General features: G+C 37.5%; 1 protein-coding gene across 2 annotated transcripts in view; it reads right to left on the bottom strand.

Moving 5' to 3' along the window:
* Positions 1-13,705, bottom strand: part of GPC5 (glypican 5) — a 1,436,212-nt gene that overhangs the window by 1,390,217 nt on the left and 32,290 nt on the right. For both annotated transcript variants that reach the window (XM_044249951.1, XM_044249952.1), the window contains exon 2: positions 5,552-5,713. In XM_044249951.1, the coding sequence (XP_044105886.1) occupies positions 5,552-5,713 (162 nt within the window). The remainder of the gene's footprint in view (positions 1-5,551; positions 5,714-13,705) is intronic.

The following is a 13,705-nucleotide window of genomic DNA, read 5'->3' as shown; positions in this document are numbered from 1 at the left end:
AAGATTTAACTGAAAATGTGTTTAATATAAAATCAAGAAAGAATTGTTTCACCTACTATGAACAGGTTACTCTGCTTTCTAGGTGAGATCACCATGGCAATAGGTGATATTATCATAACCTATTGTCAGAATTGAAACAACTGGAAGTTTACTTCTTAAAGTTTAGAAAATAAATTTTGCAAAGTAAACCTGATCTTAGATCTATTCTTAATATTATTTCCACTATCGATAACGTTGCATGCCAAGCAAGCGTATTTCCAGCTGAGAAGGAACTTAAGCTCTTGCAACTTTTATCGAGAATACAGGAAAATTACCCATTTTCAGAATTAACAGCAGCCTGCTAACACAGATTCAAAGGAAACAATTTTTTTAACATTTCAGAGATAAAGGACAGTTGGATAAAGACCAGTTGCCTCCATAGCTGCTGTATGAGACAACGTGCTCAACTATGCACGGCCTGAAACTGATGGGGGAAAACAGCGCAATCACGTTCCTGATGCCATTGACAGAGACACCATCATGTGCCCCTTGCTAGTTCATAAAAGCAATAACCAGATGTTGGCATATGAGAAGTCAGAAGGAATCGATGCAAATAAAACAGATTGAAGGTCTGGACACTTAGGACCCAAGCACCTGGCAGCGCGAGCACCTAGTAGGTGTTCCACAGAGAGAGTAAATCATCGAGAGAGGAATACAGGAGAGAAAGGAATAAGGGAGGGAGTCTGTGCTTTTTACCTCAGAACCATATTTCTATGAAGCACTGTTTGTTCATTCATTCATTCATTCATTCATTCATTCATTCATTCATTCATGCACTTCAGTTCAGATGCTAGAAAAGGAGAAAAACAAGCCTTCTCCACGTTGCCAGCCCACGGCTACCTGTCCTCTTGCACCTGAACTTTTGATCAGGTAATTCTCAGTGATAAAAACAGTATTCCTCCTTTATCCTTCCACATAACACTCTTCTAAGGAATAATTTTAAACATTATCCAGCTTTGTCAGAGCATAGCTGAAATGACTAAGATTCATGGATTTCATGCTTAATAACATTTATGTAAATCTCTTTACTCTCCTAATGTTCCTATATATTCCAATATTCACTATATCTTTGTGCCTTTGACTATAGATATAGGACCCTCTGACTTTATGTTAGGTTTACAGAAGCTACGCACTAGCTACACACTTCACAGTAGATAGCATCTGTTAGTGTAAGGAGGAAAATCCATTAATTACATTCTCATTCTGAATTCACCTACTTTTTAAAATAAGGTATTTAATTTTCAACATATGCCTATATTTCGTTAAAAATAGGAATGCATTTTTTATTAAATTCCTAAATCTCACATCTCAACCCACGAGGACAAGCTTGCCAATCTTTCAAGAACTTACAATTGAGAAATGAAAATTTAATCAGCCAAGAGAATGAAATCAGAAATAAAAATGCTAAATCTTTCTTGTTCTACCATTGATCACTCAGTTTTTGTAATAATGTACACTTCTTAAATGCCATATATAAAACTGGAAACCTCCAGAATAAAGACTTAGTATCTACCATATATTTCAGAAATACATAAAATAATGGAAGATAAGAGAAATAGGGAAAGGTACATCTCAAAGCAAAGAGGTAGCTTTTTAACCTGACCTTCCCGAAGTTTCAACAAAACCCAAATTTCCAACGGAGTTCTCCCAAATATCCCTCCCTTTTTAAATTTTTTCTTTCCTTTTAATTTTTGAAAATGATGCTGAAAATTATGTTTAGGAGTTTTCAATTTAAAAAAATTAAACTGCATCATCTTATTTGAAGGGAGATTAAAAAACCAACAAATTTGAAAACTGCGTAAGAGTTGCTTTTTTACAGAAATGACAAATTCTCTGTCATCTGCCTCTGTTTCTTCATGAGTCACACCATACTTTAGCATATAAATAAATAAAACATTATGAAGCATATTTCCAAAATATGTTTAAAGTCAGCAAGCCCACACTCACAGTAAAAGAGCTGAAGGGAAGCAAACTCTTTTGCATTATCTCAGGCTGTTCTGCTTTATTCATGAGCATTATTAAGCCCCGAAAATAAAGAACGGTTATTGTCTGCACTGTGACAAAGCCAACGTTCCTCTTTGCAAACAGCACCACGTATTTATGAAGAATAACAGGCACAAAGATATCAGCTTGTGTCTTTTAGCTTATAAAATGTTCCATCCGGTATAAGTGACTACACTTGGGATATAGTGAAGCCCGTGGTCATAATTATGGACCCCTCCAAAAACAGACTTTTGTTTTGGTGTTTGTTTATTTTAAGGAAATCTGACTGAGAGAAACACCAATAAATTCCATAAAAGGAAAAAAGAAGAGTTGTCCGTCTAGCCTGATTTCGACTCTGCTGGTATACACCTGCCAGGGCTGAATTCCAGAGCTGAATGTGGACTGTATATGTGATAACCTTACGTCTTCCAGGACCAGTTGCCAGCACTGTTTCCTCCCTGCCTTTAACAGTTCCTGCATCTCACAGTGATATGGGTGCCCACTAAATCCGCAGACCCAAGTGATCATTCCCATCGGCCACATCCAAGGGGTTGCTTCAAAAACATGCTTCCATGGGATTCTATGAAAGCCACGAGAGAAGGAACCATACTACATCTAGGCTGCTACCTGGTCTAAAGTCTTTTATAACCCAAAATACCAGTTAAAGAAAACAGGTTAACACTGTTGGAGCAGAGGACATAAGTGAAATATTTAAAAGTCAAAATATCAAAATGTAGCAAATCTACTTACATCATGTAAGAAATGAACTGATTTCCCCATTAAATATTTCTCAAACAGGCAATTTCCCAATAAAACATGTTGGCTTCTTTCTTAGAAAAATAAAGACTTTGAATTGTTTTCAGATATTCTGATGGCACAGAAACTAGATGGTAGGCATTTTAATTATTGATGAAGTTGCCTCCTCAATTATGTTAAAGTAAATGTGATTTCTAAAATTGCTTTCACCATATATATTTAAGCTTGTTTTTACGCACATAAGCCTAAAGCTTCTTACCCTATTTATTAAATTAAAAGTAGGTATTCTTGGGGTGCCTTGGAGGCTCAGTGGGTTAAGCCGCTGCCTTCGGCTCAGGTCGTGATCTCAGGGTCCTGGGATGGAGCCCCGCATCAGACTCTGCTCAGCAGGGAGCCTGCTTCCTCCTCTCTCTCTGCCTGCCTCTCTGCCTGCTTGTGATCTCTCTGTGTCAAATAAATAAATAAAATCTTTAAAAAAAAAAAAAGTATGTATTCTTCTTATAAGAGAATGTGTTCCAGTAAAGTTAGCCTTTAGGCAAATTTATTTTAAATTTATCTTGCCTTCTCATGATTCTTAAATATAATTTGACACTTCATAAAGGGACAAAATAACAATCTATTATAAGTCATATTTAAGAAAATTCCTAGCATTTTCATTTCTTATGATTAATATTTAAGTAAACAGCAGAACTCAACCTATTGAATTAACACAATGTATAAAAGAGAAAAATTTTTAATGTATATAAAATTACCTGACACTCTGGCAGCTAGAGACAATGCCACATATTTCTACCACTTAGTTGTCGCCATACTTTTAGCAATATCACCAAAATTTTTCAGCAGTCTGAACCCATCTTAAAAATCTAAATAATTCGGGTTTTGTATTTTTCCCAATCATTTGAACTTAATGTATTCTTATTCTCTTTCTCTCTCTCTCTCTCTCCTTCTCTCTCTCTCTATATATGTATATACATACATACACACACATATATATGTATTTTTTCTTTTTTTTTAAGTAGGCTCCACACCCCACCAACCCACCATGGGGCTTGAATTCACAACCCTAAGATCAAGAGTTGCATGCTCTACAAACTAAGCCAGGCAAGCACTCCATAATATACTCTATGTCTCTACCTTTATCAAGTTATCCAGCAAAGCATGAAAGGTTACAGTATCTTTGAAGACAGTGGAAAATGTTCAGCTAACATTCACTGAATGACCATACATTAGCAACTGATGACACTTTCTTTCACTTCCGTGGTTAATACTGCTATCCGAAAAAGTTGGCTTCTTTGATCATGATCTTTTTCCGCCATATATTCTTACTTAAAGGGATTTCATTTTGACAAAGTTGAGAAATTATAATGAAGCTTTCCTATTCAAAAATCTTTAATGAATCTCAAACTCAAGTTGATGCTTTAAAAGTCTCCTTCTGTGTTTAAGTCCAGCTCACCTTTTCAAGCATATGAATCTCCACCCTATTCCCCATTCCTGTTCTAGCCAAACTGTTTTATTCACACTCCCTTATCTCTACAATATATTATCCATATTGTGCATGTTGTCATTTTCAAGAGACAAAATCATCATATCGCTGTGTGTGTGTGTAGTTAAAGTCTTCTGGTTCTGGTTCAGCCAGTTGAAATCATAATTTTTTCCTTAAAAAGTCATATCAACAATTTCATATGAATATATCCCGTAACAGAAATAAGATTGTTTCTAAGACAGCTAAAAAAAAAAAAAAAAACCACTAAAATAATATCTTAAACTCTGACAAGTCAGTTTCCACAAAAAAATCAATTCATCATGAACTACATTTCATCTCAACTTAAATTTTATCCTGATTTATTGTATTTATTTTATTTAATGAGCATAGTTTTAAAAATTAATCAGCTTTGTGCTTTAGTTTTGCATGTAAACAAAACACAAATTATTTAAATAGATTGACATTAATATACTTAAGGAAAAGGAATACTAACAGAAGTTATATTTTGCTTTGAACAAAAGCAATAAATTTGCCTAAAAAATAGTGTATTCTAGATATTTTCATTCTAATTGTATACAGAAAAGCTAATCTTTTATAAAAGGAAAAATAAATTAAGCTATTTTATTGTAGTAATAAAGAATTTTATAGAGATGATGACTAAAATAAGAAAAAATCATCTATTTTCCAATATGCCTTGTAATTTTTTAACCCATTAATTTTATTTCTGAACATACTATTTGAGTTAAGTCTGAGTTCTGGTCTTAGCTGATCCTTAAATATCCAATTAATATTTCCTATTTTACTATTTATCAGACTTGTCTGCACTTTGAAATATCATACTGCTGTTCTAATGAAAACTACATGAGGTAGCAGGGGGAAAATTAGACAAATATTTCTTCAAATCATCTTTTTAAAAAAAAATCTATAATTACCCAGCTAAAAACAATGAGATTTTATGTTATAGAATACTTTACTAAAATCTAATAATTATGTCCATCCTTATTGTAGTAAAACCATAGGTCAGAATACTGGGGGCCCTGGAAGGACCCTAAAAGGGCATATATTTTCAAGAACCATTTCACTAACATAACTGTTTCCTAAGTCCAACTCAGTATGTATGCCCCATGATGACCTCAGAAACAAGTTCTGAGGGTTAGAAGAAGCTAAAACTTCATTTTACACCAGAATAATGGCATCCAAAGACAAATAAACCCAGCCAAGTTTCTCAGTATAATAAGAGGAAAACTGCATAACAAGTCTTCTTACTTTCAGAAATAAAGATACATTTACCTTGAAAAGCCGCAGCATTTCGTGATATTAGAAACTTCAGTGTCGAGCTGGATGTTTGAAGCACTTGCTGCATATCTTGGCGAGCTGCAATCTGGTATCTCTCCTCCATCTTCCTAGTGCAACACGTGGGTTTTTTGGATATGCAAACCTGAAGATCTGGTCCTGAAACAGATACAGTATTTTTCAAAATAATTAATTATTCATTTCAAAATCATTACATGCTACATGTCAGGCATTAACAATCAGTACTGCATATAAGGGGTTCACATTCTATGTGAGAAACTTATTTACCAGAGCACTTGCTATTAAAAATACATATATGAAAATATATATATATATATATGTATTGTGCATTAACACATTTACATTTTAATTACATGAAACAAAATATCCTAAACCATTAACCCTTTGCTCAACTATTTTATTAACATATTGATCAAATATTAAGTATGTCTACCCAATTAACTAATTACTATTAACTAACAAATAGACTATTAATAGAAAACAAATTATTATATAAATAGAGCTAAATCAGGAAACTTTTATTTTTGCTTATTTTGTTAATTCAGCCAAAGTATTCGATCTACATATGTTATACAGAAGTATATTGACTAAAACAATTATTTTTCCTGAGGGGGGAAAAAACCAAATCTTGTATATCAAAGAAAGATGAAGACCCTTCACCTGATTTCTCAGCTCCACATAACACTCATGCTCCTTGTGGAGTAAGCGATTTTCCGCAATAACAATGTAATGGGGAAATCCCGATCCTCATGGGCCAAAGCCACCATCTGCAATTCTACTCATTACCTAGCTTGCTAGAGACAATTCCTACCATTTAAAGTACTTTTTTTTTTTAAAGATTTAATTTCTTTTTTTTAATTTCTTTTTTATTTTCAGCATAACAGTATTCATTATTTTTGCACCACACCCAGTGCTCCATGCAATCCGTGCCCTCTATAATACCCACCACCTGGTACCCCGACCTCCCACCCCCGCCCCTTCAAAACCCTCAGATTGTTTTTCAGAGACCATAGTCTCTCATGGTTCACCTCCCCTCCCAATTTCCCCCAACTCCCTTCTCCTATCTCCCCATGTCCTCCATGCTATTTGTTATGCTCCACAAATAAGTGAAACCATATGATAATTGACTCTCTCTGCTTGACTTATTTCACTCAGCATAATCTCTTCCAGTCCCATCCATGTTGCTACAAAAGTTGGATAGTCATCCTTTCTGATGGAGGCATAATACTCCATAGTGTATATGGACCACATCTTCCTTATCCATTTGTCCGTTGAAGGGCATCTTGGTTCTTTCCACAGTTTGGCGACCGTGGCCATTGCTGCTATAAACATTGGGGTACAGATGGTCCTTCTGTTCACTACATCTGTATCTTTGGGGTAAATACCCAGGAGTGCAATGGCAGGGTCATAGGGAAGTTCTATTTTTAATTTCTTGACGAATCTCCACACTGTTCTCCAAAGAGGCTGCACCAACCTGCATTCCCACCAACAGTGTAAGAGGGTTCCCCTTTCTCCACATCCCCTCCAACACATGTAGCTTCTGCACTGCCAAGGAAACAGTCAAGAAAACAAAGAGGCAATCCACGGAATGGGAGAAGATATTTGCAAATGACAGTACAGACAAAAGGTTGATATCCAGGATCTGTAATGAACGCCTCAAACTCAACACACACAAAACAGACAATCATATCAAAAAATGGGCAGAAGATATGGATAGACACTTCTCCAATAAAGACATACAAATGGCTATCAGATTTAATTTCTTTATTTCAGTGAGAGAGAGAGGGAGAGCACATGAGCAGGAAGAAGGGCAGAAGGAGAGGGTGAAGCAGGCTCCCTGCTGAGGAGCCTAACATGGGCCTCAATCCCAAGACCCTGGAATCATGACCTGAGCCAGAGGCAGTCATTTAACTGACTGAGCCACCCAGGCACCCCTTAAAAGTACTTTTTAATTTTACAACCTTATTCAGAAAAGTTCTGGGGAGATGCATATAACGTGAAATGTGAGGTGTTGTACTTAGAAAAAAATGCTAATATGATTAACAACTCTCATCCTAGATGAGCCAAAACCTCATTTTATACCAGAATAATATACAAATAGATAAAAAGCAAACCCAGCCAAGTTTATCATCCAACGATAAAAGGCAAATTACAGAGTAAGACAGCGCAGGCACCTTTATACATGGTGGGGTTGCTAGAGAATGGAGAATTCAAGGGGCACAGTGTGGACGGTGCCCGTCAAGGATAACATCATGGCATGAGCCCCAGGGCACCCCAAGGCTACTCAGCTTTTTTGAAAAGGTCAGGACAATTTTATTTACATGTCCTAATCGCATACATTATTTCCTTATTGTAGGGTAGGAAACGGAGTTGTGCCCTTATTGATGTCTGGGGAGTTTCACAGCACGACTGTTAGCTCTTCACTGACCAAGAGAAGATCAGCAAACCACAAAACATCCATGTGTGTGTGCACATACACGTGCACGTACACACACACTGTCAACCCCCCCCCATGTCACGCAGAGTCGACCTCGGGCCTCGAATTTCCAAAAGTTTGTTCTGGGTGAGATCAAAACACGTGAAATCAGTGAGTTTCCTGCCAACACAGGACACTCAAATTTCTAATGAGTTTGGCCTTGGTTTAAGTTAGACAAGTAACAAATGACAGCATTTGAGCATTTCACAAAGGCGATGAGGCATAAAATATTTATGTGTGTCACAGTAGGTAATATTTTGGCAATTATTTTTCATTTATCTTGCCTAAAGTTATACAAAAGCAAATTCTGCTTCAAATAGTAAAGCTGATTGAAAGAAAACAAAGCTATCTTCTCAGCTTTATTCCTAAGTGGAAGGAATGAGGAATTAAGCATTCAGAGAAGAACAATAATAGAGATTGGAAGAAAGAATCAACAGATAAACATTAACGTATATAACATATTTAGTCTGCGAAGGACTGCTAAGGAACAAAACTAATAATAGAAGAACAACAACCGGGGCACCTGAGTGACTCAGCCCGGTAATGGCTGACTCTTGATCTCGGCTCAGGTCATGATCTCAGGGTGGCGAGATGGAGCCCACTGGTGGGTTCCATGCTCAGCAGGGAGTCTGCTTGAGATTCTCTCCCTCCTTCTGCCCCTCCCCACCTCAAGTAAATAAATCAATCTTTTTTTAGAAACCCAAGACAACAATAATAGATTTTTGCAAATGTCTCTCCAGAATTTAAACACCTAACATGGTTTGCTAGACCACATTCCTAAACATAGCCTAGAAAGGCATCCAAGTTGTGACCATCCCTTCCCTCCTGCCTCCTCCAGCCTCGTCCCAGTTAGCACTGCCCGTTGTACCCTTCCCTTCGCACACTGGCCTCTCAGTTCCTCGTAGTCACCAACGACCCACTTGCCTCAGAGTCACTCTCCATGCTAACCTCTCTGACTGGGACGCTCTCATCCTACTTACGCTCACCCACACATGTGACAAACACACACCTTCTCCTAATTCATTCCCATCTACATTTCTTTACATTTGACCTTGGTCTTCTGGTGGGAACTTTCCTTAACCTCCCACACAGCTCCTGTCCCTATTATGTGCCCCTGAAATGTCTCATGCCTCCCTATTGCATTTATTGTGGTGACAATGTTATATTCCTTCCTGTGATTGCTAATTAATTAGTCTCCTCATCTAACCGTAAAGCTCCAAGTGGAGGAATTTTGCTCATTTATTTTAAGATTTATTTATTTATTATAGAGACAGAGTGTATAAGCAGGGGGAGGGGCAAAGGGAGAGGGAGACAAGCAGACTCCCTGCTGAACATGGAGCCCAACCTGGGGCTCAATCCCAGGACCCTCAGATCATGAGCTGAGCCAAAACCAAAGGTTGGACACTTAACTGACTGAGCCACCCAGACATCCCAATTTTTGCTCATTTTTATATCCCAGTTGGCCAGTACAGTGCCTTCAAAAGCCCAGACACTCCATCTTTTACCCATCAAACCAATAGTTGAGGATCTACTATGTACATATATTATCTCATTTAATTATCACATTAACCCTATGATGTAGGGAACATTACTACCACATTCTACATATGAGGAAATGGAGGCAGAATGAAAACTGTCCAATGTCACATAACTATGCACTGCAAAATAATGGAGGAGGTATTTGAAAATTGGCAGTGATTCCCGAGCTATCTTCTTCACCATCACTCTACTGAGAAGAACGCTGTAGTCTTAAATCTATAGTTTGCCTACAAACATAACTGGCCATTTTTTATTCTTGCTTGGGAGTTTTCTTCTCCTTGAAAGAAGTCATCTGTTTGGTCACTTGAAAGATACTAAATTTTCAGTTAAGAACCATCCAAGTTTAACTCAAAAACAAAATGGTGGGAAGTACAATTAGAAAGATACTACAAGTTACCTTGACTGCTATCTTAAACATAATGTGGGAGAGAACCCGTCACGTCTCACAACTCTGAGTAATCAATGGACAGCAGTGTAGACCAATGTAGACCACTCAAGAGCAAATACATCCCTCGCTTTAATGCGGATCTGCACTGATTAATCCAGACTTTCATTTAGAATCTTGGAAGCTGATAATGACAGTGTAACACTAACTCCAAACCAAACTGGGCCTGTAATTCAAAGACCTAGTTACGTTTAATTGGCACAGTATTTTTATCAGTATTCATAGTGGGGGTAGCAGAGGAGGGGAAGAGCCCACAAGACACTGGTTTCCTGGCTTCCTGTATCCAAAAGACAGAGGAGAAGAACCAAATGCCCTCAGGGAAAGGACCATATCTTACATTTTGCTCACAGTATAAGCACAAAGGACATAATAAGCTGCTTGTTGATAAAATACCCAACGTGGGAGGCTACAGTTCCCCCATCGTAAACAGAACAAGCATCCTAAGAAAGCAAAGCCAGATGCAGCCCGAATAAATACCAGGGAGGTAACAAGACTCATTTTTAAAACATCTCAAAGCCTGGCTTCAAAGAACATGGCATGACTAGGCTATCGAACAGCAAGTGGACATGGCCCAGGCTCATGTTCCCGGATCAAAAAAATCAAGCTCTGTAAGAATTCAATTACTAAAAATGAATGAAATTAAAAATAAAACAGCAGGCTCCTTGCGGAAGGGAACTTCAACCAGAATTGTGGGGGCTTTTCCTCTTCTCTCCTCCTCTTCTCTCATCCAGAAGGAGCAGAATTGGTGAACATGTCTCCCTGTCTGTTCTCCAACATGAGAAACCGTTACAGCCATCTTACTGCTCGTGTATTTTTTTTTTTTTTAATGCGTTAAAATAGGAGCACTGGGAGGCATTCTGGAAAGATGGCAGCCATGAAGCCATGGTTTTCACTATCTCCGATTCCCCACATGAACCAGATAGAACAACTAGAAAATAAATCCAAGAAATATAACAAAACTAGTTGATAGAGTACTCCCATAATTTCAAAATATAAACAGGGTTGGGGGAAACTAGCAACAGGCATAGATTTTCACAGTATCAGTCTGGACAGGAGGCAGAAGAGTGAATCTGTGGGATAATGTCTAAAGAACCTGAGTACAGGAGAACCCCCAAAAGAATTCATAGGAAAGGACAGTGGGCCAATTTGAGAATTGCAGCTGAAACAGACTGCAATTGGCCCTCTCAATTTTGGGGTATGTGCAAAGGACCCACTATAGAAAGAACTGAATAGTCAGGAGCAATCCAGACCTCTATGAACTCTCAAAACTATCAAGCAGGCTCTTTTCCAGGACAGAACTCCACACAGAAGAGAAACTTCTGGAAATGGGATCAGAATTCAACAGAATAGGGAACCAAGAAGCATAGATAAAGAAGGTCGAGACCAATGTGAGAAGGGAAATAAAGCCAAGAAATTTCAGAAAATAAGCACCTATATTTTTAAATGTTACAGAAAACAGAACTAGTTCTGTAAAGTTAGAAAAGCTTTCATGAAACCTGTCTCAATCTCAATGTCCAGAAACAATACTCACTTCATATAAAATGAACAACAAAAAAATACTGAGGTCAAATCTCACACAGAGTTATTACAATAAAAAAGACAATAAGGAACAGAATAATATCCCCACCGACAAAGAAAGCATGCAAGGAAGACACACATCTAAAAAAACAAAAAGATAATGAAGGAATAACACAAATCAGAATCAGAAAACCTCAGCTCTGAGGCGACATACTCAGGAAAGAAGTAAAGATGAAAGACAGAATTCTGAGATCAAAACTGAAAACGAAGGAACACAGGAGCCAGTCACACAAAGAAAATGCCTTAGGACAGGAAAAAGTAGGAAAACAATAAGAAATTTTTGAAAAATCAAAAAATGAAAGGATTTAAAAGGCAGTAACAATAAATATTGCCAGTAATATTAGCCATGGAAGAAGAAAACAGGGAAAGTACTAACACTATATTTTATGTTATGCTACAACTGTTAGGAGTATAATATGGGATAAGACAAATAATTATAGAGTATTCCAATTTTACTCTCTAATTCTATCCTGTATCTTTGAAAATAGGGATTTTTTTAATGTGGAAGAAAGGAGAGACATAAAAAAGAAGAAAAGTAAAATTCTTTAATCTTGAATTTGAATTGAAGTATCAATATGGAAAGTATGAAAAATTTTACCTTTAAATACACATATTTCCTAGCTTCTCTGAAAAGGCCTAAAAACAAATGGCCAACTGAGTGGCAAAGGGCATCCTTGTGCCCAGATTATCATCTTGCAGCATCATTTCTCTCAAGAAGAAATGGGTGCTTCTTAACGAAATGCCTCAATCTAGGTGTGGAGCAGGAAATGTATAAGATGCTACATTAGCTAAAGCCTCTTGTCCACAAGGTAGCAAAGAAGCTATCAAAGAACAAGTAGGGTTAAATGAAAAGGATTCAGGAGCTATGCCAGTCTACTAGGGCTATCACAAAATACCACAGACTCAACAGTTAACAACAGAAATTTATTTTCTCACAGCTCTGAACATTCAAGTCCAAGCTTGTTGGCAAGCTAGGTATCTCTTGAGAACTCTGTCCTTGTCTTGCAGACAGCCACTTTCTCTATGTCCTTCCATGGCCTTTTCTTTGCACATGTGCCCTCCTGCTAGCTCCTCTCTCTTTATATAGGATCACCAGTCATGGGTTAGGACCCATCCTCATGACCATCTTTAACCTTCCCTCCTTCCTTAAAGGCCCTATCTCTAAATAGAGCCGTATTGGGTGCTGGGGCTTTAACTTATGAATTCAGAGGTGGGGGAGTGGTTAGGAGGGGACACAATTTGGTCTAACACAGCAGTCAATTTCAATCGATTTCTACTGCCTAAACATAGGACAATCTGGGCTTCAATAACAATGATTGTAATGAGTTGTGATTAATCAAATAGGTTTAAACTCAAGGATATTATATTTCTGTGCCTTATTTTATAATAAAGAAGAGCTTTACACTAGAACAGCTAGTTGATACTATATATTCTCCTTTTGTTTCGACCATTTACTCTTCCCCAGTCAACTTACCGGATTTTTATATTTGTATCTCAAACCAGCTTTATTGATGGCTGACATAGAAAAGAGCCCTTGGTACACCAAGACACCGAGATCAAGATATATTTCAGGATCACCAGAGTAGATGTCACATGTCATAAAACACCAAATGCTCAACAGATGAAAACAAGACCTTGGAATTAAAAGTAGGAAGGTTAGGGGCGCCTGGGTGGCTCAGTGGGTTAAAAGTAGGAAGGTGATTCAGGTAAACTTGCTCCTCCTGTCTTTTCTGAGATTGTCTTCTTGCCATAAATTCTGACAGTGATAGGAGTTTGTAAAATGTTATATGGTGAAAGGGTTCTGACTGAGTCAAATGTATTCCTTCACCTAGCTAGAATATAAAGTACTGAGGCCCATGAATCCAGCAAGAATCATGAAAATGGCATTGGATCTGCTGGGAACTGGCGGGCATCTGTTCCCCCTGGAATTTCCTTCCTTTTCACCTGTCCCTCATTCACATACATGCAATTCAAATGAGACCAATATGCATACACAATTTATACATATATATAATGATAAGTCTACACTGGTTAAAACATAGCATCCTATCCTGTTGGCAGGGTGATTGATTCAAAAATAGGCAGCCAGTCG

The sequence above is a fragment of the Neovison vison genome, chromosome 5 (genome assembly GCF_020171115.1).
Source record: "Neovison vison isolate M4711 chromosome 5, ASM_NN_V1, whole genome shotgun sequence".
NCBI lineage: Eukaryota > Metazoa > Chordata > Mammalia > Carnivora > Mustelidae > Neogale > Neogale vison.
Note: the sequence above shows the minus strand (reverse complement) of the source record. Positions and strands in the feature narration are given on the sequence as shown.